Source organism: Lepidochelys kempii, chromosome 8, assembly GCF_965140285.1.
Source record: "Lepidochelys kempii isolate rLepKem1 chromosome 8, rLepKem1.hap1, whole genome shotgun sequence".
NCBI classification, from domain to species: domain Eukaryota; kingdom Metazoa; phylum Chordata; order Testudines; family Cheloniidae; genus Lepidochelys; species Lepidochelys kempii.
In genome coordinates this window covers 96,021,079-96,043,502 of record NC_136387.1, presented here as the reverse complement: position 1 = coordinate 96,043,502, position 22,424 = coordinate 96,021,079, and the positions used below count along the sequence as shown (strand labels likewise).

The 22,424-nt window shown below is 39.6% G+C and overlaps 1 protein-coding gene across 1 annotated transcript in view; it reads right to left on the bottom strand.

The window, feature by feature from the left end:
- Positions 1-319: 319 nt before the first annotated feature.
- GLIS1 (GLIS family zinc finger 1) overlaps positions 320-22,424 on the bottom strand; it is a 259,142-nt gene continuing 237,037 nt past the window's right edge. The window contains exons 9-11 of the mRNA XM_073357637.1: positions 12,515-12,699; positions 4,742-4,909; positions 320-849 (exon numbers count right to left, since the gene is read on the bottom strand). Of these exons, the coding sequence (XP_073213738.1) occupies positions 713-849; positions 4,742-4,909; positions 12,515-12,699 (490 nt within the window). The 3' untranslated portion in view covers positions 320-712. The remainder of the gene's footprint in view (positions 850-4,741; positions 4,910-12,514; positions 12,700-22,424) is intronic.

The window sequence follows — 22,424 nt, the reverse complement described above, 5'->3', positions numbered from 1 at the left end:
CGGAGCCCTCACCCCCTCCCACACTCCTACCCCCAATTTCGTGAGCATTCATGGCCCATCATTCAATTCCCATACCCTGATGTGGCCCTCAGGCCAAAAAGTTTGCTCACCCCGGCCTAGATCGTACAGCGATCTCAGAAGTAAATATCTCTATTAGGTTAAATAACTGAGCGGGTTTCTTGAATAGATCAGGGTTTATCAGACTGAAGGTAAGAAACAACAGTATACTTGTATCCAGTTTTTAATGCTTTCTTGTAAAACTGAAAATATAAAACCAGCTGAGCAAATGAAGGCTTTATATACATGAGGTCTGTGATTAAAAAAGTCCGTTTAGTCAAGAAAATGTCCAATGAATGAAACTAAAACGATTAAAGGGAGCAACAGTCTCAAATTGAAAACATACATTTCAGAAAAAAATCTTTACAAGTTACATAACTTACATTTACATTCTTAGTAAGAAATTATAAAACAAGTTGTTTCAAATGCTCCTCATTCCCTTAAAGCATGAAATTCAAAGTGCCACAGCAAAGGAACAGGTTCCAATAATTTTTCTTATACAGTATATTCATTTATAAAATGGATTGGTAAATGTGAGGTGTTTATTTAAATGAGCACATAGAGATACAGACTACATAAAAGTACTGGGAGAGCATTTTTGTTACTACGTATACAGTTATAGTAATAATAAAGGAAACAAAGGATAAAGCTGTTCTTAGGTATCTGTATAGATGGAAGGAATGTGATTCAAACAATGATCAAAAGCACCATTTTGGAAAAATTCATTTTCGTCAGTTCCATTGGTGACTGCTTCTTCAGACCCACATTGTGCTTCAGAAATTACATCGTAGCCTGAAAGCAGGAAAAGCATATGAGCATGATTTAGCACCATAATACATCTGAGGGCTGCAGCAGGAAGCACAAGTCTGAGTCCCAGAGATATGTAGTGAAGCCTCACATTAATCAGACAGCAGACTTCACTGCCAACGCCTCACTTAGGCAATATGAAAACTAACCTCATAATTTGTGTCATTGTGCATGAGTTTCCATTCACTGCTTTGTACAGGTACCATTGTGGTAGTGAAGTTTATTTACAATGAGGCTTAGGGTGACCAGATGTCCCAATTTTATAGGGACAGTCCCAATTTTTGGGTCTTTTTCTTATATAGGTTCCTATTACCCCCCATCCCCTGTCCAGATTTTTCACATTTGCTGTCTGGTCACCCTAATGAGGCTTCTTTATAATCTGGCTACTGATGTGGGTGCGTATGCCTCCCTGGAGGAATTACTGTTACTAGGACATGATGTCAAAGCAATGGATGGACAAAGATCCTAGATGGCATTCTGGAAGTGCTGCAGACAGATTGTGTTGTATATTTTTCTCTTTTAAAGGGACTTTGTGGGTATGGAAATGTTTCATGTGTGCCCCATACATTCTTGAGATCCTGGAGGAATCTGGCTAATGCACCGGCTGGCTCCCCAGGGTGTGGCCTGCATTCTACAATTTGGGGGGTTGTCAGGCTCCTGGAGCCCCTGTGTGCACCCTGGAGTCAGCATCAGGGGCACAGGGTGTTCCTTTGGTAAGGAGCGCTGTGAAGCATGGTGCCCTCTGGCTGCCGATGCTGGCAGAATCTCCAATGGACCTTCCATTCTGCTGGTACTGCTCTTCTCCTGCCCTACTCTTAGCATGTCTTTGAGTGAAGGCAGGATTTTGTCCCCAATTCTTAATCAGGCCAAACTCTCATTGACATGATACACATCGCTCCATACTACTTGTTTGAAAAGGAACAGTATATGCACTTTGTGCCTGATGCTGACTGCAGCAAGAATAGTTATGAACACACATAGTAAGTGGATTTTAGTTTAGTCCAACATACCTGAATAGTTTCCCTAATAGTGTAAAATGGTTTCTTTAAATCCCATTCCCAGAAACAGTTTGAAGTGATATTTGACTAAGATCTCCTCTTCAAATCTTGCCATGTCTCTGATACCTGCTCTTCTTTCTGTGCCCAAGCTTCCCTCTTCATTGACCCCTTTGTTTTCTTTATCCACTCCAAAGCCCAGTGTTCTTCTGTGGGGCCTTGAGTAGCTCGCTAAGCTTCCTCCTTCCAAATACGTCTCAAACCCCACCTATTGCATGAAGCACTGATGCTGTGTTATGCTCACACCGCACTCCGCACATTCTGTCTCATCTCAGACAGCATTGTCTATGTTTGGTTATATCTTTATAAAGGATTGTATGTTCTTCAGAACAAGGACATACCAGTATTTCTTCAGTACAGATTACCAAATATTATGCATATGAAGGAAAGCTGTATTTCAGTTATTGAGGCACTTGTGGCTGACTGGATGACATGGAAAACATGTTAATATTTACAGCAAATCACATCCATATCCATTGCACACGTATGTGAGGAAGGATGCTCTTGCGGTTAATACACTGGACTGGGACTCTGGGGATTTGGGTTCAGTTTTCTGTTTTGCCACTGTCTCCCTGGGTGAGGTTTGGCAAATTACTTAATCTCTCTGTGCTTCAGTTTCCCATTGACAAAATGAGAATGATATTTAATTTCTCCTGCTTTGTTTCCCTGGTTTATTTAGATTGCATGTTCATCGGGGTAGGGACTGTCTCTTACTATGTATTTTTATAGGAGTGAGCACAATGGGACCCCAATCTTGGTTGCGGCCTTTAGGTTCTACATAATATAATTAATAATGGCCCCTGATCCTGTAGCCCTATGTAGGCAGGTCCCGCATTGATATCAAAGAGATTTGCCTTAAGTAGGACTGTAGGATCAGGTCCTTACAAGTGAATTAATTAGGTGGGTGTTTGTTTTTTAATAGATCAGAGATTAGATTCTGCACTCACTTATACTTATGCAACCCCTTGTGATTTATATTAGTTTACTGTATTAGTTAACCAAGGGTTGACTGATCTATGGATCAAATCCTGCTCTCTGATACACAGAGTAAATCTGAAGTAAATGAGAGTAGAAAATAACCCAGTTTGTTTGTCTAGTCAGCACTGTGTATATAACCTAACTGCAGAGCACAGTATTCTATTAACTTATGTAAGGGTGCATATTATGTTAATTTTTTATCTGACAGGGCCCACATACAAAGGGGTACACAACCATAAATGGACAAAAACCAAGATAAACACACACCCCAGAAATCACTGTTAGATTCCAGATAGTGTAAACCATCCAAAAGCCCTGAACACAAAATAAAAAATTTATTGACTGTTAATGTGATTCATGGAACAGCTGTTTGCCAGTCACATTCGGCATTCCTGTGAGATGAGATCTCCATTAATATTAATGGTGCTATAAAACCCTGAAAAAATTAAAGCACAGGCTTGATGAATCTTGCAAACCCGAATGGTTCTATTTTACACAGAAAGATGAGATAAGATTTATATATTCCATATATTTGTTTGTTTCAGATGCTAAGTATTTGTATACCTCAGTAACCATTCTAAAAATAAACTGATTGCAGAGAAACCATAATAGGTTAGCCCCAGACAAAAAATAGCAAATGTTGTCCTAGTTGGTGTTTTGCCACATGATTTTTTTTTTTTTTTTTGCTCTAACAATTTCTTTTGGAAAGTTTATTTGGTCTGTTCTCTAAATGTCTAAACCGAACATCAAATTTCAACATTTTACAACTGTTTTATTAACATCAAACTTATGAATAACACACACACAAAAAATCAAAGTTAAGGCTGAAACGGCATCGTTAACTCTTCCCTTTTGCTAGTGATTGCTGCACGTACTTTTTAGTATGTAACACGACACACACACTGAACTGCGATTCCCCACAATGGGGCAGGAATGTCAGCTCTTATTTTGCAGTCCTAACTCGGACGCCAGGCCAGGAAAGCACTTAAGCAAATGTTTTCAGGAATGTCCTGAGCAGAGATGCTTTCCTGAATCAGGACCTCCAGCAAAACCATCTTTGGAATCAGTGAGTTTTGCCTAACTGAAGAGTGAGGAATTGGTACTATTTAACTACTATGGCATTGCTTAAAATATGTTGGGTTTTGTTACTTCCCTGGTTTTTCACTGTGGTTTTTAAAAATAGAAAAAAATCCCTCAGAAACATGAGCAGTTCTATCTGGGAGCTCATCCACTAGACTGTAATGATTCTCGTACATCTCTAGGCCCTTTGCCATTATGCAAATATATGGCTGGGAAAAAAGGTATGCATGTGCACTAGCCACTTTTCCAAACAAAATTCCCATAGTCACTAGTTCCCAATTGGTACATCTCAGTATAAAAAAAATACATCCCACTTTTTATTCTTAAGTGAACTAGAAGTCCCCGAAGCCAGTAACGTTTAACAGAATTTCATGGGAATACAAAAATCCAGTTTCGAGACTTAGACCCTGACGATGAACTGCAGCCTGAAATGACTTATACACACCTGAAGGTAGGGCTTGTAGTGTAAATGTTGACACAATCTTTACAATAAATATCAAGGGAACAGGGCAAAATTGCCTTTTTTAGTGCGCTGTCCAAAAGCTCACTAAAGTCACTGTGTCTACCCACACAAGTAAGAGGAAAATTTGGCTGTCGGTGAAATACTGGAGGATAAAAGAAAACAAATCTACTTTCCTAAAGAACTGTTTAACTGTTTAAAGAAGAGTTTAATGAAATGTTGCATTTTAAGTAATAAGACAAAGTGTTTTTTCTATTTCTAAAAAAAATCATAAGGATAACTCTTCATAATCAGAATAAATTACCTGTTGAAGCTAAAGGTGCATTGAGTATGTGACACCCATTCTGTCTCAAAGTATTAAAGCAATGGGATTCCCCTGTTAGCACATCACTGTTGACAGACTGTTCCACTGTTCTGTAGCAGTCTCCGTAATGGAAACAGTTTTGTATTGAGTGAAAGCTGCCTTGGTAACCTGAAAACAGATATTGCATACACAGTTTAACACTGCTGTGATGATATTAGCTTCATTTATGTCATAGCATTTCATTACTACTGTGGGTTTTTAAGATCCTTAGGGTTTTAACTATGGAAAAATGATCAAGCCACAGCCTTTATTCTACTTACATATTTATACACACTGTGTGTAATAATATAATATAATATAAAACCTATATTGGTCTTGATTCTGCAAGGTGCTGAGCACTGTGGCCCTATCCAGCAAAGCACATAAGGACATGCTTATCTTTGAGCAACTGAATGAGTTGCCCCACTGAAGTTAATGGGCTACTCATTAGTTAAAGTTAAGCATGTTCTTAAATGCTTTGCTGGATCAGGGCCAGGATGCTCAGCACACTGTGGGATTGAGCCTATAATGAATTACTGTTAACTTTACCTGAGTTAAATAATGTAGTATTTTACTGATATAGACTATTGGATTTGTAACTGAATAAAGGCCTTTTACCATCCAGCATGAATTATTTATTGCAGGAGATAACTGTATTTACAAATACCTTTTAGAATGCTTCAACCCTCTCCTTTTTCAAAGTGCTATCTTGTTTCAAATGAGAAAATTTCACTAGTCACAGTGGGCCATATCTGACAAGAAGAGTTTGGCCCAGAGGTGCTACCCTGCATTCTGATGGACTTTTATGCCAGGGGAGGATCTCTTTAGCTTGCAGCTGGCGCCCCTTGGCAATCCCACCAATGGAAGCTGCTGAGGGGATGTTTTGAAAAGGCCCATTCCCTCCACAGCCAGCAAAATTCATTTTGGGGCCACTAGTGTCTCCTCCTTCCCTAGAATCTCTTGCCTCACATGCTTTCTACCACCAGGGGTCCTGTGCTGTCTTGCACCAGCAGAAACCTGCAAAAATTAGGGGTAAATCCTGCCTCATGCAGAAAGTCACTTAGAAGTAAAGAGCACGCTAAGTACTTGTAAATGGAGAGTGGAGTTTTACTCCTTACAGGTTTGTGCCAGTGTCCTGAAAGAACAAGGTGATGACTCAGCCTCATCAATGTGAGCTCGGAGCAGTCGGCAAAGCTGTGCACTAAGGGGTTCTCAGGACATCCCTCACACTAATGAAACTGTTAATGTTAACTATTTTCTAATCTGAATCCTTACTTCTCCTAGCAGCCAGTGTAAATGGATCCCTATTCTCTCTCTCTCCATTTAGCAGTAAGTGTCATAGGAATTTCTCCGTTTCCCCCGAACAGGGCAATGGCACTTTTTCTTCTATTTTTTTTTCTCCTGCCCACACTCAGGCAGAATGAAACTTTTCTTCCAGGAAAGTCACATGACTTCTCTCCAATTTTATCAAAGGAAGATGTCAGGCCAGATCTGCAGCTGCTATAAATCTGCACTGCTCCACTGACCAGCTGAAGAACTAGCCTGTTGTTTCAACCATGGGGTTAATTTCGTATGTTTAAAAAGTAACAGTGGTGCTTATCACCAAAGCACCTGGATGCCTTACACTGCTCAAATACACCAATTGCCAATCCACAGGCTGTAACAAACTCCTTCCTGTTCACAAAACTCGGCGGCACGGATTCTGACAGTTACCGCAGACTGTTATACGTCAGGCTAACTGGTTCAATTCTTTAATAACGATGCAGCACATCTAGTTGGGGTGAAACCTAGGTTTTGTATGGAAGTTTCACTATTTTACATGGTTTTTGGTTGACCCTGCAAGCATCAGGTGTCCTACTTCTGGAGAACTATGGTCCCTCGTCACAATTTGATATTTCATGACTGAAGTACTAAGGGATGACTGTTCCAGAGGAAGATACCAAGCACATTTTACCAACGGTACAAGTATTTTCTGCAGTAGGCAAGAAGGCCTAGAAATTTGGAATGTTGAATATTAAACGATGTGTGTCCTTCCCTGGCATGAGTAAACAGCCACCTCTATTTAATGCTAGGAGAGACTGGCTCAAAGAATCAAAGAGCTCTTATGAGAGGCTGCTAAACTATCTTGTGATGAAGCTTCAGGTACAGTAGCTTATTGACTGATGTTAATAGTTATCCTGATTTTTACATTTACAAAATGTTAAATCCTCTCTGCACACCTTCTAAAATCACTATATAACTTTAGGGATGAGCAATGAAACCATTAGACACTTGGCTTCAAATGAGGCATTACTGGCTCAAATGAGCACTTTATGAGCTTGGAGCAATCAGACTTTCCAGGCTGCCTACTAGACAAATCACTTCTAGGGAAGGCACAATGTGTATATTCTATGTCCCTATAATCATGGTCTCTCTCATCTTGCTCAGCCAGCATGCTTTATTAAACCAATTAAATATCTTTTTAGACCCTAAGACTAAGACACTGTAATTTAGAAAATCAGCCAATAGAACAACATGACACAACTGAATTAAACTCACTTTGGACAAGCTTTTACATTGGCAGCTGGATCCATCACTGCTCTTCAAGATCTATGGATAAGGTTTCTTTTGAACTGCTTGAGGTTGTACTCTATAATTGGTCATTAAGAAATAGGGGGCGGGGGAAGAGAGAGAGAGAGCACTCTCAGTAAAATGAAGAGTGCTGAAAATAGCTACCAAAAGCAGCTACCAATGTTTTGTACTGGCTGGGTGTATAGCAGTGCCTCAGACAGGCAGCCTGATGTGCACTGGTGAAGTGTCTGTAGCTTGACAATTCTAGGGCGAGGCAGTGTCATGAAAAAATCTTAATATTCGATTATTGGATTTTACAGTGTTTGTTAAATGCTTCACAGTACAAATGCAAGGAAAAAGACCTGGCCCCTTCTCTATAGAGCTTGTATATGTGATGTGACTGGTGGGTGTAGAAAACTGCAGAAAGGAGATGGAATAAGGAAGGACAAAAGTTACAGCAATATGATCATGCAGTTACTCAGTTTAGGAATATGCAAATATTGGTGGCAGTAGTAGGGGTTTTAATCCTTTTCAAATGAGTAGAGTTGTCAGAAATGTTTGCTCACTTGAGGGCACTGTGGAAGAAACAAGTGTTAAAGAGGGACTTGAATAAGGAAAGTGATAGGACCAGACGGGAAGGTATTCCAGGCATAGGAAGCAACATGGTAAAAGGCACAGAAATGGTTGTGGGAGAAATGGACAAACAGGGCATCAAGACTAGACATCTGATTCCTTAAGGCTGAAAATTAGAAGGGGCAAGGCAGCTTCTAGAGTGTGTCTAAGCTGGCAGAGTCCCAATAACTTTTTCAACTAGAGAAGCTGAGACAGAGATTTTTAATTACCAAAAAGGACACTCAAGACAGCTTTGCTCTCCAGAAAGACAGCTGATCAGGCAACACCTTCTATGCCCCTCATGCACTGATTTTTTCTGTACAACGTGTCATTCTTCAGTTGAGAGGTACAGCTAACAAGCAGTAATTTTATTACTTATAGGTATGTTTATAAGATGAATCATCATCTTTGGAATAACATCACAAATGACTCATTTTGTGGCATTTTTACTGGGAATGACAAAATGAGCTGATATTCATTCAAAGGGACTTCATCCTAGCCTGTGGAATTGTAAGCAACTACAGTTGTAGCTAATGCACTTGATTTGCACATACACAATTTAATTTACGAGAAAGTCAGATTTTCCTGACACTTAAACATGGATATGATAAATGCTAAATGATGCAGGACAGCAAAGTCAATTTTATGTCTAGACATGAGTGCGATTTTGACAGGCTTTTTCTATACTCTAGATCAGTGTTTCTCAAAATGTGTGATTGGTCTCACTGAGAAGGGTCTCTGAGCAGTGTAGGGGAGATGTGAGAAAAAGAAGGGTTAAATTACTATCAGTATAATAATCCTTCTCACTCTTCATCAGCTCAGGCAAACCACCTGCAGTAACATCCATAGGATGTGTGGCCCCAAGCGGGTAGACAGAGTCTCCTGGGAATTAGAAGATACGGAAGGCAGGAAGCTCATTGACATCCATTCATCTCTGCCCTGAGGCAGGTGGTTTTTTTTTTTTAAAGATTTCAGAAGCCCCCACCTGCACCCATGATGACTGAAATAACGGTTTCATATTTCTTCACTTCATTCAGCATCACCACTACCCCTCTGAGGGCCCTTTCTCAGATGAGAACTCCCCTATGCCCCCTGGTGACAGGTTTTGCAACATGGTAGGGCCACTTCCTGCCAGGTAGTTGTGCAATTCTCTGATAAAGAGAGATACCTTCTTTTGGTAGCAAGATGGGTTGGCTTTTGCAACAAACTATCCTTTCCTCTGAGTGGCCAGATCAGCAACCTGGAACGGCTCAGAAGGCCAGCAAATATTTTTAGGGGCTCAAATCCCTTGGTGATCTTTCATACTGATAATAAAGGGAAGTTAATCACCAGGTTGGGTGAATGTCAAGTGTTGCTAAAAAGCAGTCATTAGACCACAGAGGAAAGCGAAACTGGTTTGAAAGTAAATCTGCTAGTCCAGGAGTTGGTTTCAGTAGCACGACAACTGGGACAATATGAGCGCTTAGTTTACCTTTGCATCTGTACTAGTGGCAAAGGAACCTCCGTAACAGTGTGTGCGGTAGCCAAATAAGACACGTCATAAATGAATGAGATTTTGAATAAGGCTATTTTAGGCAACCTCAGGAAATGAAACTTACTGTTTATGGGCACTGTACTTTAATTGCTTTGGAAATACTAAGACAGGGTCTTCATGTAATATATAATTTTTAAATTTTTTTTCTAAGAAAGGTTCTTTTCGTTCATTCCATTTTAGTTTGATTCCTATAAGTTCTATGAAAAGCTTTAATTCTACATGGAACTGTCTCTCAATACAATACAGAGTAGTATTTAGGAGCTAAGATGAGGCTTAAATCCTATAATTATGGTTCAATTAACAACCATATATGGCTCAACACAAATTAAACATGGAACATTTTTAAAGATTCTTAAAAAAAAAATCTCTTAAGCAGCTAAAATAAGAAGCATGCAAGAATTATTTTTTCGTAGAAATTTTCCTGTTCTAAGCGTGCAGAGGGGTAGTACCCATTTGGCAACGGGAGCTCTGCTGATATTTTTTCAAATGGTTTTCCTTCTATTTATCTAATTTAAATCAAATTTTCTGAGGTTAAGTTCCAATTGAAGAATTTACCAAATGCCTGTCAGTTTAAATGATTGCTGTTAAATGTTTTATGTACAGTAAATGTAGAAGTATAACAGTTAATAAAGGAATAAACTGCGTTCCAAATATAACATTTAGCTCCAATTTTGCTTTGAAATCATTTGTGACAAAATAGCTGTAGTTAACCACATCAGAAAACACATTGCTTGCCTCTATTTCCCCAAGCCATAACCTAAAAAACCCGAAGCGCTTTTTAAATGAATGATGTAATGAGCAAATGACTGGAATATGTCTATTAAACTACAACTCATATACATCATGTTATTTAAATGTATGTGCAAATAAATCCAAGCTCTTCAAATTCCATAAAATCTCTGACAAGAAATCATGTCAGATATAAATAAATGCAGTATGCTGTTTGCTTGCCAAATTCTTTCAGTGTATAATAATTTCCATGTGACTTTACTGTAACTAGCTAAAGACACAAATACGGTGGTTTATCATTCTTCTCATTATCGACAACCCATAGCGACAACCCATAGCAATTCTCAACATTAACGTGCTTCTATAAAGACTGACTGGTTTTACAGATTATGATATTTAGAATTTCCTTTTTTACAGTAAAAATATAACAAACTTGACTAAAAGATTCCCATTTAAAAAGCTGCCATTAAAGAACTGAAACAAAGACATCAAGTAAATTTAAGCCCAAGTATGGATTACAGATTAATTGGTTTCAAAGGCTATTACTCAGAATTGATTTTAGAACTTTTTCATAATGAAATTATAATAATAATTCAAAATTTGGTTAAAGTGGAAAATTATTGCCTTTTTCAAAACCACACAACACAGCAGTCAGAAAGAAATGGTTTGCTGAAATGGGAAATGTGGTTTTCTCTAAGGAATAAAGTCAATTTATTTACGTGGTTCAAAACTTGTTCTGTCTATGCATTTGTTTCTGTCATTATAATGAGCTGCTAATCTGTCCTCTTGTGGTTTGTAGTTATTTAGCTCATTATAATAACAATCATATATGATTATATGCTATCATAAATCTATCACTTTTCCCCTCTCAGAGTTAGTCATTTTAAAATTGAATAATCTGTTGAGCATCAGGTTTAGTGAGTTTTTTTCTTTGACACAAATCATTTAATATAACATGCTTTTGCTTTTCAGACAAAGTCCAAACAGCAAAAACTAATCAAGCAATTTTAGAGTATTTATGGTACTTGACCCAGACTAGAGGTTAAAATACTACCTGGAGACCAAGAGGGAAAGGGAGGTAAATATCTATGTATTAGAGATGTACCCTGCCATTGGGCTTATATCAGAATCTTGTTTTTTCAAACGTTATAAAAACTTGGCCTTAAAACATTCAAAGAATAGCAGGCAAGTCATTTTGTCCACTTGCTACATTTATCGTACATGAAACTGTGCGTTTCTGAAAAATGCCTTATTCAAACAATGGTACAATTGTGAACAGAGTTGAGAATCTGGTTATCTGCCTGGGTATACTTATATGCTTGGTTATACTTGCAACCAGACAGTTGTCCTGCACATCTGTAATATGATGAATATTTACCATACGTAAGCAATATAGTATATGGATTATATAACATGTTATCTAAATATCCAAGCTTCCATTACCACAGTAATCTGTGATAATATTAAGTGTCAATGTATACCTTCAAAACATTGTAGACACACCAATCCCCCACAAGACAACTTTGGGGTAGGAAAATAAGCATCATCCCCATTTTAAAGACTGGGAAATTCAAATGCAGAGGATAAATAATTTGCCTAAACTACACAAGATCGTGACAGAATTAGGATTAGAACTCAAGACCTCCTGTCTCTGTAGTACTCGAACCATACTAAATGGGTACAATGCCAGAAAGTGCCATTATAGTCTATTGTATAAACGATGCATTTTAAAGCTTCCTAAATACTACGTAGACTGATAGACTAAACAGTTACAGCTTCAAAGGTGATCCAGAGTTAAATCTTTTAAAGTGTCTTTAAATCAGAGGTATTTTGGGATGTAATTAATGTGTGCTTGCAAAATACTTTGAGATCCTCTCATGAAAGGTGCTATATGAATGCACAGCTTTATTACTGATTATAATTTGTCCCCATTATAAGTAGGTAATGCATGTACTGATCTGACTGATGAAAACTCCAGCCCCATGGGACTCAAAAAAAATAGGAAAGGAGTACTTGTGGCACCTTAGAGACTAACCAATTTATTTAAGCATAAGCTTTCGTGAGCTACAGCTCACTTCATCGGATGCATCCGATGAAGTGAGCTGTAGCTCACGAAAGCTTATGCTCAAATAAATTGGTTAGCCTCTAAGGTGCCACAAGTACTCCTTTTTGCGAACAACAGACTAACACGGCTGCTACTCTGAAAAAAAAACAGGAGCTTCCATGGAAATGTTGTCAGCCAGTGTTGCCAAATACTGCAATAATTAAAACACGAATACAGCAGCTGGGAAAACTCAAAATATAGTTACCTTGCAGTCCCTCTTGTACAGATTGGTTTTGATACTGAACATATGGTTTATTTGGTATTCCTGAAAACTGTTGCCCATTTGGAGACTGGCTGTGTGGAGATGATGAACCATGTTTCTGCAATAGGGAAGGTGGAACTAGTGTTTTCAGAGGACTGACAAGAGGTGAAAGAATATTTGGAGCAAGCCTAGAACAAGAAAAGAGAAGAAGCTTATATTACAATATGAGAAAATAAAACACTTGAAAGTCCCTAGGCAGCATTTCCATAGTGATTTAATATAGAGAACTTTATTTACAATTTGTGTTGACATAAATGATATTTTAAAAAAACAAACAATAAAATGTTTCTTTCAGTTTTATGCCAGAAGTAAAGCAAATTAGAAACTAATTTACAATCTTTTACACTGGCTTCCCATGCTGTTCACACTGCTGGGGTCACAAGTGACACCATTAGTCAAGCTGTCTGACTTCAGAATTAAGCAAAGTCAGTTTTAATTAAAAACTTTATTAACCGACAAATGGATCTGAAAATACAGGCAGAGACTAATTTAATGCTAATAGGTATTCCTTGATTAAATTCTCACGTATTACAACGAAAAGGTATCTCTTAGGATCTAATTCTGAATTCCATTACACCACGGATGCAAATAGATCTATCTGGGAGTAAAATAATAGCAGAATTTTGCACTTCATGATTATGTCTAATTAATAGATAACCTCATTAATATCTTTAGTGCCTCCCCCTTGTTCTATTTGTACAAAAAATAAAAGCAAGAGGAAACTTTCTTTAAACATGTAATTCCTTATTGTGTCTCAGAACCCTTGCAAATCATTGTACTACTGTACAAAATATAAAATTATTGCCCTTCTCAACCATCAGCAGTCTTGTATACTATAAAAGCAGTGCTTAGAAAACCATCCAACATTAACTATAATGTTAGTGCTTAGAAGTTTCAGGTTTCAATTTGTTTCTATCAAGGAGGCTTCACCCCTGCTCTCTCTTAATTTTGATATTAAATTTATCTCTTTCTAAAATACGAGGAAACTCAAGCTCTAATGGTGAGCTCCTTTCATCCCAGGAGGTTCCCTCCTGAGTCAGAATTGTCTAAATGCACTACTAGTCAAAACGGGGCGAAACATCTATACCCAAAAGTTCAGCCAAGTCAAGGATGCATACTTGTTTTCAATGGTTTCTCATCTAACAGCATAGTTTTAAACAGAGCGGTCTAGATTGTCCTTCAAAAGCACAGCCCTGGGTAAACATGTGTATGCTACTGCAGTGCCCCGGAGGAAGGCAGGGAAGTGATTATACCTCAGATGTAAAACCTCTTCCCCGTGATGTGCTTGGCACAGGAGGTTAGTCAGACAATTGGTTGCGGCTCCCTAATCATGCATTGCCACCCCAGCCTAGGAGCTGCTTTACCTTACACCACTGGCATAAGGTACCTAAGGAACTTTACACCAATAGGTAGAGCATAGTGGAGCTTCAGCATGCTTCCCCTCTCCACCAGCATGTCCTCTCCATTGTGGGCAGAGGTGGTGGCCAGCACGGGAATTGGCTTTATCCCCTCTGTCAGCGGAACGATCTGCTGGCCACTTATGGCCAGAGACCTGCTGCTTTGCAGAGAGCAGAATCAAGAATCTGGTCCTCCTGTGCAAACCCCATTAGAATTATATTATCATTCTACAAATTAACAATAATTATCTAAATGTTTTGTTGGGGCATTTAGACCTCTGGTTTTTTTGAGCTTTCATTGCAGCAGTAGAAATAATGACCAGTTGGTTCTAGATTGGTAGCCTCAAATGTTGATCTTTTGAATGCAGATACTGTCTAGAGTTTATTGTACTGTGTAGATGCTGTATTTTCTTTGCCCTCCAACCTCATATGTCTTGGGCTGAAATGAAAACAAAGGACAGATTAAGTCATAGAGGTGGGAGGAGCCGCATTACATCTAATAGATTCCATAGAATGTAATGAAACAAAACTTCTGTATGGAAAGAACCACTCAGTAGAATCTGTATGGCTAGCCCAAGGCATAAGTATAGAAATATACTAGTAGATTACCTGTTGACACCTGACCAGGAAAAGGATATTGATTGCACATTGTTGCAGGAAATCGAAGATGCTACCAACTCTAATAAAACTGTAAAAATGGGTGACGTCAACTACCCACATACACTGTTCAAATGTCACAATGATACATGGCTTAGAAAAGCAATTTCTCAACACCATAAAAATTGCTCCTTTGAGTAGCACACAAGAGGTAAGACTATTTTTGACTTAGTCCTAAATAACACGTAAGAGCTGGTTCAAGAAGTAAATATAGTTAACCTATGAAATAATAGTGATCAGAATATAACTACATTCAACAACCCAGTAACAGTAAAGGTGCCAAAAGGTACCATTGTGACAAAACTTATGAAAGGGAATTAAAAAAAACAACAGCTAGGCAAAAAGACACTAAAGTAAAAAACAAGGAAATTAAGTGCATAACAGGGTCACCGAAACCATGCATGTCCCTAAGCAAAAAGGGAAGGCAAGAAATAAAGCAGTTATTAAAATGGCCTGGGTCAAGATGCTTTTCAAGCCAAATGTTCAGTCTTAAAGGGACACAGAAAATCTTGAAGTACACAGTTGTTCTAACCTCTTTTGTTTTCTATAGCTTGTTCACATATTTAATGTGTGGGAGGAATGTAATTATATTTTTAAACAAATGCTTAACTTTTCCCCCGTTTTCTATAAGTGACTGTAATGGTTGTGATACTGAATGTTAGAGACTGAAATCCTCTGCTTACTAAAAGGGGGGTGGGGAGGCGTTGTCCAAGTGGTGACTTAACACCACTTCACCCCTGCATACAGGCCTCTTGGGGGGAGAGGCTGTTGAGCAGCCAGGCAGAGCTGTCTGCACACTATAGCCCATGGTTGGTTCCACAGGGAAGGGGGTGGGAGGGGAGGAACAGAACATCTGTATATGCCAGTAGTTTTCAACCTTTTTTCATTTGTGGACCCCTACAAAATTTCAAATGGAGGTGCGGCCTCCTTTGGAAATCTTAGACATAGTCTGCTGACCCCCAGGGGTTCATGGACCCTAGGTTGAAAGCCACTGTTCTATGGTAATGACAATCTTTCACAGACCCCTTAGACCCAGTCTGAGGATCCCCCGGGGTTTGCAGCCCACAGGTTGAAAACCACTCGTGTATGCAATCCAGTGGCCCTAGTATAGTAATCTATATAACTGGAGCCTGAGGTGAATCCCATTCAAGTCCTGAGTTGTGGGCTGGGGTTTAATTTCCCAGGCTGGTCTGCAATCACCTCTCTAAACTTGTGTTACATGTGGGTGAAGTGGATTTCACCCTGTCTGAACAGCTTTAGCAGAATACCAAATACTTGGCACAATGCTGCAATCTTTCCCCATTATTGTAAGACAGCAAATAAGGGTATTAATTGGTGTTCATTCTGATATGGGCATCTAGCTGAATGAAGATCCCCTGCATCCTTCTAGCTCGTTTTCCTTAGGCCAAGGAATAACTTTCTGTCACTAAGACTAGGTTTAAATTTGAACAAGTGACCCATAGGTGAATTTTTCTTCTTAACAAAATATTAATTGCAGTGTCCCAGAATTCAAGATCAACCCTAAAACACAATCCTGTGTATGTCTGTGTGATAGAGTATTTTTTTCATGGACCTAGCTTTCAGTTTCAAGCTTCTGGTGTCCTTTTCTAATTCTCTCTAGAGTGTTTGTCTTCTAACCATGTTGCCTTGGCACAACTGCTATGGGTGTGCAGGTGAAATCATTCCAGATACAGATTAGATAAACTATGCATTAGCTACAGGAAACAGTTTTAAAAGAGATGGCTTCTCTATAGAAGAAGAAACACTAAACTACTTAAAGAAGGACCTCAGTATGGACAGCTGTTTGCATCAGAAACTCCCAGGCAGTAGCTCAGGCATATCGGCTTCAAGATCTAATAGTTTGGACACTTCCTGTTAACACTGTACTATAGTCACAATTTGTTTTGGGTTGGATTTTAATAATAAATATGTATATACCACATTTTTTAGTTTGCCTTTTGCTTGTATAGTTCTGCAAATTTGGCATCTTGTGGCTTTTTACTATATACTTTTAATGTAGATATTAAATAAAACCCAGATCCTTCCTAATTCACTAAAATTGGGTCCCATGACTACATTGAATATTTATATTCAGAGAAGGTAAAATCTTTTGCCCACTCCACCTCTTCTCATGGGCAAAGATATAAGTGTCCAAGAACCACCACAGATCTGTTACCCTATTATGGTAAGCTGAGAAGACATGTGAAAGGACTGTGCACCCCATGTTCTCTTCTGTAGCATTAAGAGTGGCTTTGAGGATGGGCAAAGGACAGGTCAGCAAATCCAGGGCTACATAGATCACCTGCCCTCATTCCCACAGACTCAATCCCATGTCGGGCACAGGAGCCCAGAACTGTATAACAACTTATGGACTGTGGGAGCAGCCACAGAGCAATTGAACAGCCACTCACAACCTCCTCCTGCATCTGGAGGCAGAGGGTGCCTTCTTCCCAGTCCCTAATGGATCCATTATGCTTTTTAAAACGCTGCTTACTCTGGCTCACATAGCGGGGCTGTATTTCAGGACAGAGGTGAGTGAAATCAGACATTGCAGATATAATCAACAAATTCACCAGATTTTAATATATGGTAAAAATGCACTAATCTGCCCTCCCCCCTTTCTCTACATCTCTGCTCTCATGTCTTACTACTCATGTTCTGTCCAAGTCTTCCACCTAACTACTCCCTTTTTATCCATTTCCCACTCTTGTGTTCGTGCCTTCATCCATACTGATGTCTGAATTTCCGTAATCCCTGGTGCACCAATCCACCACCCTCTCTCCATTCAAATTCTTCCTTAAAACCCCATCCTCTGAGCCTATAGATTCTATTTGATATTGGTGCTTATACTTACGCATCACTATAGTATCTGAGCACTTATGGTAACCCACCTAAATCAGAAATTCTGATACACACCATTAAATAAAAAATAAGCCAGAACAACAAACCCTGAAACACATTATGATAACCTCCTTCTGGTCATCCTGTAACTCTTTGGTCTATATTGTCTCTCCACTAAAACCATAAGTTTCATGGAACTGGAACTGTATCTTCAGTGCTTTACTATTTTCTTGTAGTATTTGTTATCTGCCTATTCCATTTAATACCTTTACTAGTGATTGAGAGGAAGAAGTGAATAATTAGTTTCATGATCACACCTAAGTTGCTCTGCTCAGTCAAAACCCATAGTGGATTCCGAGACACTGAATGCATTTGAGTATGCTGGGAGATTGGACAACATGATGACAAACTAAATTAAACTTGGATAAGTGTAAGCTGTTTAGCAAAAATATTTTGAATTTCTTACAGATGCTGCTAGCTTCTAAACTTGTATGATCTTTTTGAGGGACTGAGACAAGGTGGTGGTGGTAAGAGGTTTTGTAATTATTGTTAATGGCTCATTGAAGTGGCAAATGGAAAAGAAAATTGTATGCTTGGATGCATAAAGTATCCAGGGCACATAAGGATGTTATATCAAAGTATGGTAAAATTGGAAGTATTTTATTCAGGTTTGGTTGCCTCAACATAAAAAGAGAGCGGAGAGTGAAAACATCTGGAGAAGAGCCACAGAGCAGCATAACAGGGATTTCTTATAAGAGAGGCTACAAAAACTAGGATTATGTACCCTTCAAAGGAGAAGAAGACTTACTTGTAGTATTTAAGATTATTAATGGTACAATAAAGAATCTAGTCCCTTCTTTCCACACAGTCCCATAAAATGAGAACAAGCCACTTAGCAAAGTAAATGGCAGGTAAATTTAAAACAAAATGAACTATTTCTTCACACAGCATGTAGTCAGTCTGTGGAATTCATAACTACAAGAGGACATAGAATCAAATACTGCAGGTAGATTTAAAGAGGGGTTAAATAATTTTATGTCCAAAGATTACATTTACTCCTATACATGCTAAATAATGGGTAGTAAACTCTTGTGCTTCAGGATGCAAACTGATCACCTCAAGAGGTCATGGAAGAATTCCACCCCCTTTCAGGATATTGCACAATTGACCAGGTAATATGATCTGCCCCCCCCCCCCAACACTCCCTCTGAAGCATCAAGTATTAGCTAAAGGTGGAGACACAATACTAGATTTGATGGACCAGAGATTTGATCTGATATTGCACATCCAATGTGTTCCTCATCTAAAGATTCATCAACAGGCAATCAACAATTTAGGGATGCAATTATAAGAATCTTACATTTTAACGTAGCACCTTTCATTCCATATTTACAGATTTGAACTAACATGATTGTACACATTATGGATAAAATCCTTTGGCCCCCTCTGGTGCCATGAAAGGGCCAAAATGCATCGGAAACACAACAGTTCCACTGCATGTGATGAGGGTGGGCAAGGCATGGAAGCCAAGTCTGTGCCTGGAGGGTAGGTCTGCAGGCTGTAGAGCTGAGAAGGATCATAGAGTGGTTTGTGAGCAGGCGACACACGTAACAGTGAACTATGAAAGACTCTATTTCCACAGCAGAGTGCCATGACCCAAACAATAAACCCAGCATTGTCTTCTTTAATTCCATCACAGTCAAAATCCAAAGGATAAACATGCAGCTAGTCAATCATCCACAATGAAGCTCAGGGCAATCAGGAGCAGGAGGTCTTTGAAGAAGACAACCAGGAACAGGTTTAATTATAGAGATTCAGCCCGTAGACAAGACCAAAACTGTGGAAATGAACTAACTGAACCACTGGAAACATGAGTTAAGGATGAGAGAACTAAGAGAAGAGAGTCTGAATCAGGGAAATTGAGGAGGCTGAAATTTGGTGAAAGAGAACTAGGGCAGAGATGAGAACTGGAGCCCAGGCTAAGGGAGAATAAGACCATTTCTAGTCTCCTATTTTTAACAACCCAGAGGCAGATGAAGTGCCAACAGAACATATTTTTAGAACAGGAACCCCCCCGCCCTCCAAAGTTTAATTCACAGCCTAAAACTGAGGACTGTGATGACAAAGTCACTGCGAGGGTGGGAGCACTTTTCTTGCTATATGCATTTTGTGTAAAATACCTAATTTTCTCCCTTTCCATGTGGGTGTTCTCTCCAGATATGTCAGTCTTCTCTTATGGAGCAGGTAAGCTAAAAAACACATTTCTATCAGTTTGCTGGACTGTGTGTGTATTTAGTTAGCTGTACAGCAAAGCTGTATCTTGGAGATTTTAAGGGAGAAACAAGCTCAGAACCGCTGGCAGTGTCTCAAAGAAACAATATTTAAGGAACAACAGCAAACTATCCCAGTGAAAGAAAGACAGGAAGACTAGTAAGAGGCAACTATGGTTTCAACCAGAGCTCTTTAATGACCTGAAAATCAAAAAGGAATCCTTCAGAAAGTGAAAACGTGGACAATTTGCTAAGGAGTACAACAGAATAGCACAAATGTAGGGACAAAATCAGAAAGCCAAACTCACAAAATGAGTTACACCTACCAAGGGACATGAAAGGCAATAAGAGGTTCTAGAAATACATTAGGAGCAAGAGAAAGACAAAGGAAAGTGTAGGTCCTTTACTTAGCAGGGAGGGAGAGCTAATAACGGATGACAGCAAGAAGGCCAAGGTGTTCATTGCCTATTTTGCTCCAGTATAAATGTGACCAGATGCTCCACACAATTAACAAGAGGGAAGGAGCACAAGCCAGACCAGGGAAAGAACAGGATAAAGATTACTTAGATAAGTTAGATATATTCATTCATGAAGGTATGATGAAATTCACAACAGGATACTTAAGAACTAGCTGAAGCAATCTCAAAACCATTAGTGATTATCTTTGAGAACTCATGAAGGACAAGTGAGGTCCCAGGAGACTGGAGAAGGGCAAACATAGTACTTATCTTTAAAAAGAGGAACAAAGAGGACACAGGAAATTATAGACCAGTCTGCCTAACTATGATACCCAAGAAAGATACTAGAACAAATAATTAGACAATCAATTTGTAAGTACCTAGAGGATTAAGTAACAGCCACCATAGATATGTCAAGAAGAAATCATGCCAAACCAACCTAATTTCCTTCTTTCACTGGGTTACCGGCCTAGTGGATGGGGGGAAGCTGTAGACATGACATATCTTGATTTTGTAAGACTTTTTTCACAGTCCCACATGACCGTCTCATAAGCAAATTAGGGAAATACAGTATAGGTTAAATTACTGTAAAGTGCATACACAACTGGTCGAAAGACTGTGTTCAAAGAGTCATTATCAAGAGTTTGCCATCAAATTGGGAGGACGTAGGATGCCCTGGGGGTCTGTCCTGGGTCCAGTAGTCATCAATATTTTCCTTAATGCCTTGGATAATGGAGTGGAGAGTATGCTTATAAAATCTGCAGATGATACCAAGATGGGAGGGATTGCAAGCACTTTACGGGAAAGAATTAGAATTCAAGATGACCTTGAGAAATTGGAGAATTAGTCTGAAATCAACAAGATGAAATTCAATAAAGATAAGTGCGAAGTACTACACGTCGGAAGAAAAAAGCAAATGCAGAAATAAAAATGAGGAATAACTGGCTAGGTGGCAGCTGCGCATAGCAATGACTAATCAGCTTTAAAAATCTGGACCTAACTCCTTTAGTTCTGAGTAAAAGTAGCAGACCCATCTCAGGGTACGATCATGGGGACTTAGCCAATGCATTATATAAGGACCACATACTCAGACAACACATCTAGTGTAGTTCATGAAGAGATATTCTGTATCACCTGTAAATTCAGGTCTGCTTAAAAGGAAAATTAACAAATTAATTCCTTTCCATGAGCTTGAAATTACATAAGGTATCTTGTGTCTTAAGATCCCTTCTAGTTTTAGGCAACATGATAGCTCTCTCGTTTTGTAAAGTTAAATGCATCTATGAATATCTCACAGAAAAAGAAATCCTCATTAAAAATGCTGCAGAACTTTCAATTAAATTTGTTTCCACAGAATATACTTTTGATTGTTGTGATATACGGTTCAGGTTGAACTATGAGATACACTTTAGTGAAGTGTGTAGGTAAAGCCCTGCAGCAGGACTGGGGTCCTGCAGGTCTCACTGCCTATAGTGGTTCCGACTCACCGCTGCGGTGACTCCTGCTGGCTGTGCTGGGAATTAGCTCTCTTTGACCACCAGGGTGCCTTTTACTAGCAGTGATTCACTTGCTGTTACTTCCACTTCCTCCACCATTTGGATCCGCATTGCTTCCAGACTGCGGCGTCCTCTTTGGGACATGGCCCTCCAGCTGTGCCCCAGCCCGCTGTCTTCCCACTTTTGGTGGGACAGGTGGTCCTTAGTCCTTCCACTTGCCTCAGTGGCCAACTACAGTCTCTCGTCTAGCCCCTGGCTTCAGGGGCAAACTGCAGTCTGGATTTAGGCCACTCTCCTCATTGGCAAGTAGGGGTAAAGGTGGGGGGATCCAGGCCAGCCTGCTACTCTGGGTTCCGGCCCAGGAAATCTATAGCTGGCAGCCAGTTATTGCCCCTCCTCCTATTCCCACTGCCTACATTCCCTGGGCCACTTCCCCCGTAGCCTTAGCACCTTCCCTGTCCTTGCTTCAGGGTCTCAGTCGGGCCATGGTCAGCCAAGAGCTCACCTATTGCTCCGCTACCCGGCCCAGCCCTGAAGTATCTCTGGTACTCCTCAGCAGACAGTCCTTCCCCTTTGCCCTCCAGGAAGAGACTGCCCCTTGCTCTGCTGAGCAGCCCTTTATATATGGGCTACTCCAGCAAGCCTTCTCCTGCTTGGCTCTCCCAATAAACCCTTTCTTGACTGGCTGGGTTCTGGACAGCCTCTCCAAGGCTAGCCTTAACCCTGCCTGTGTG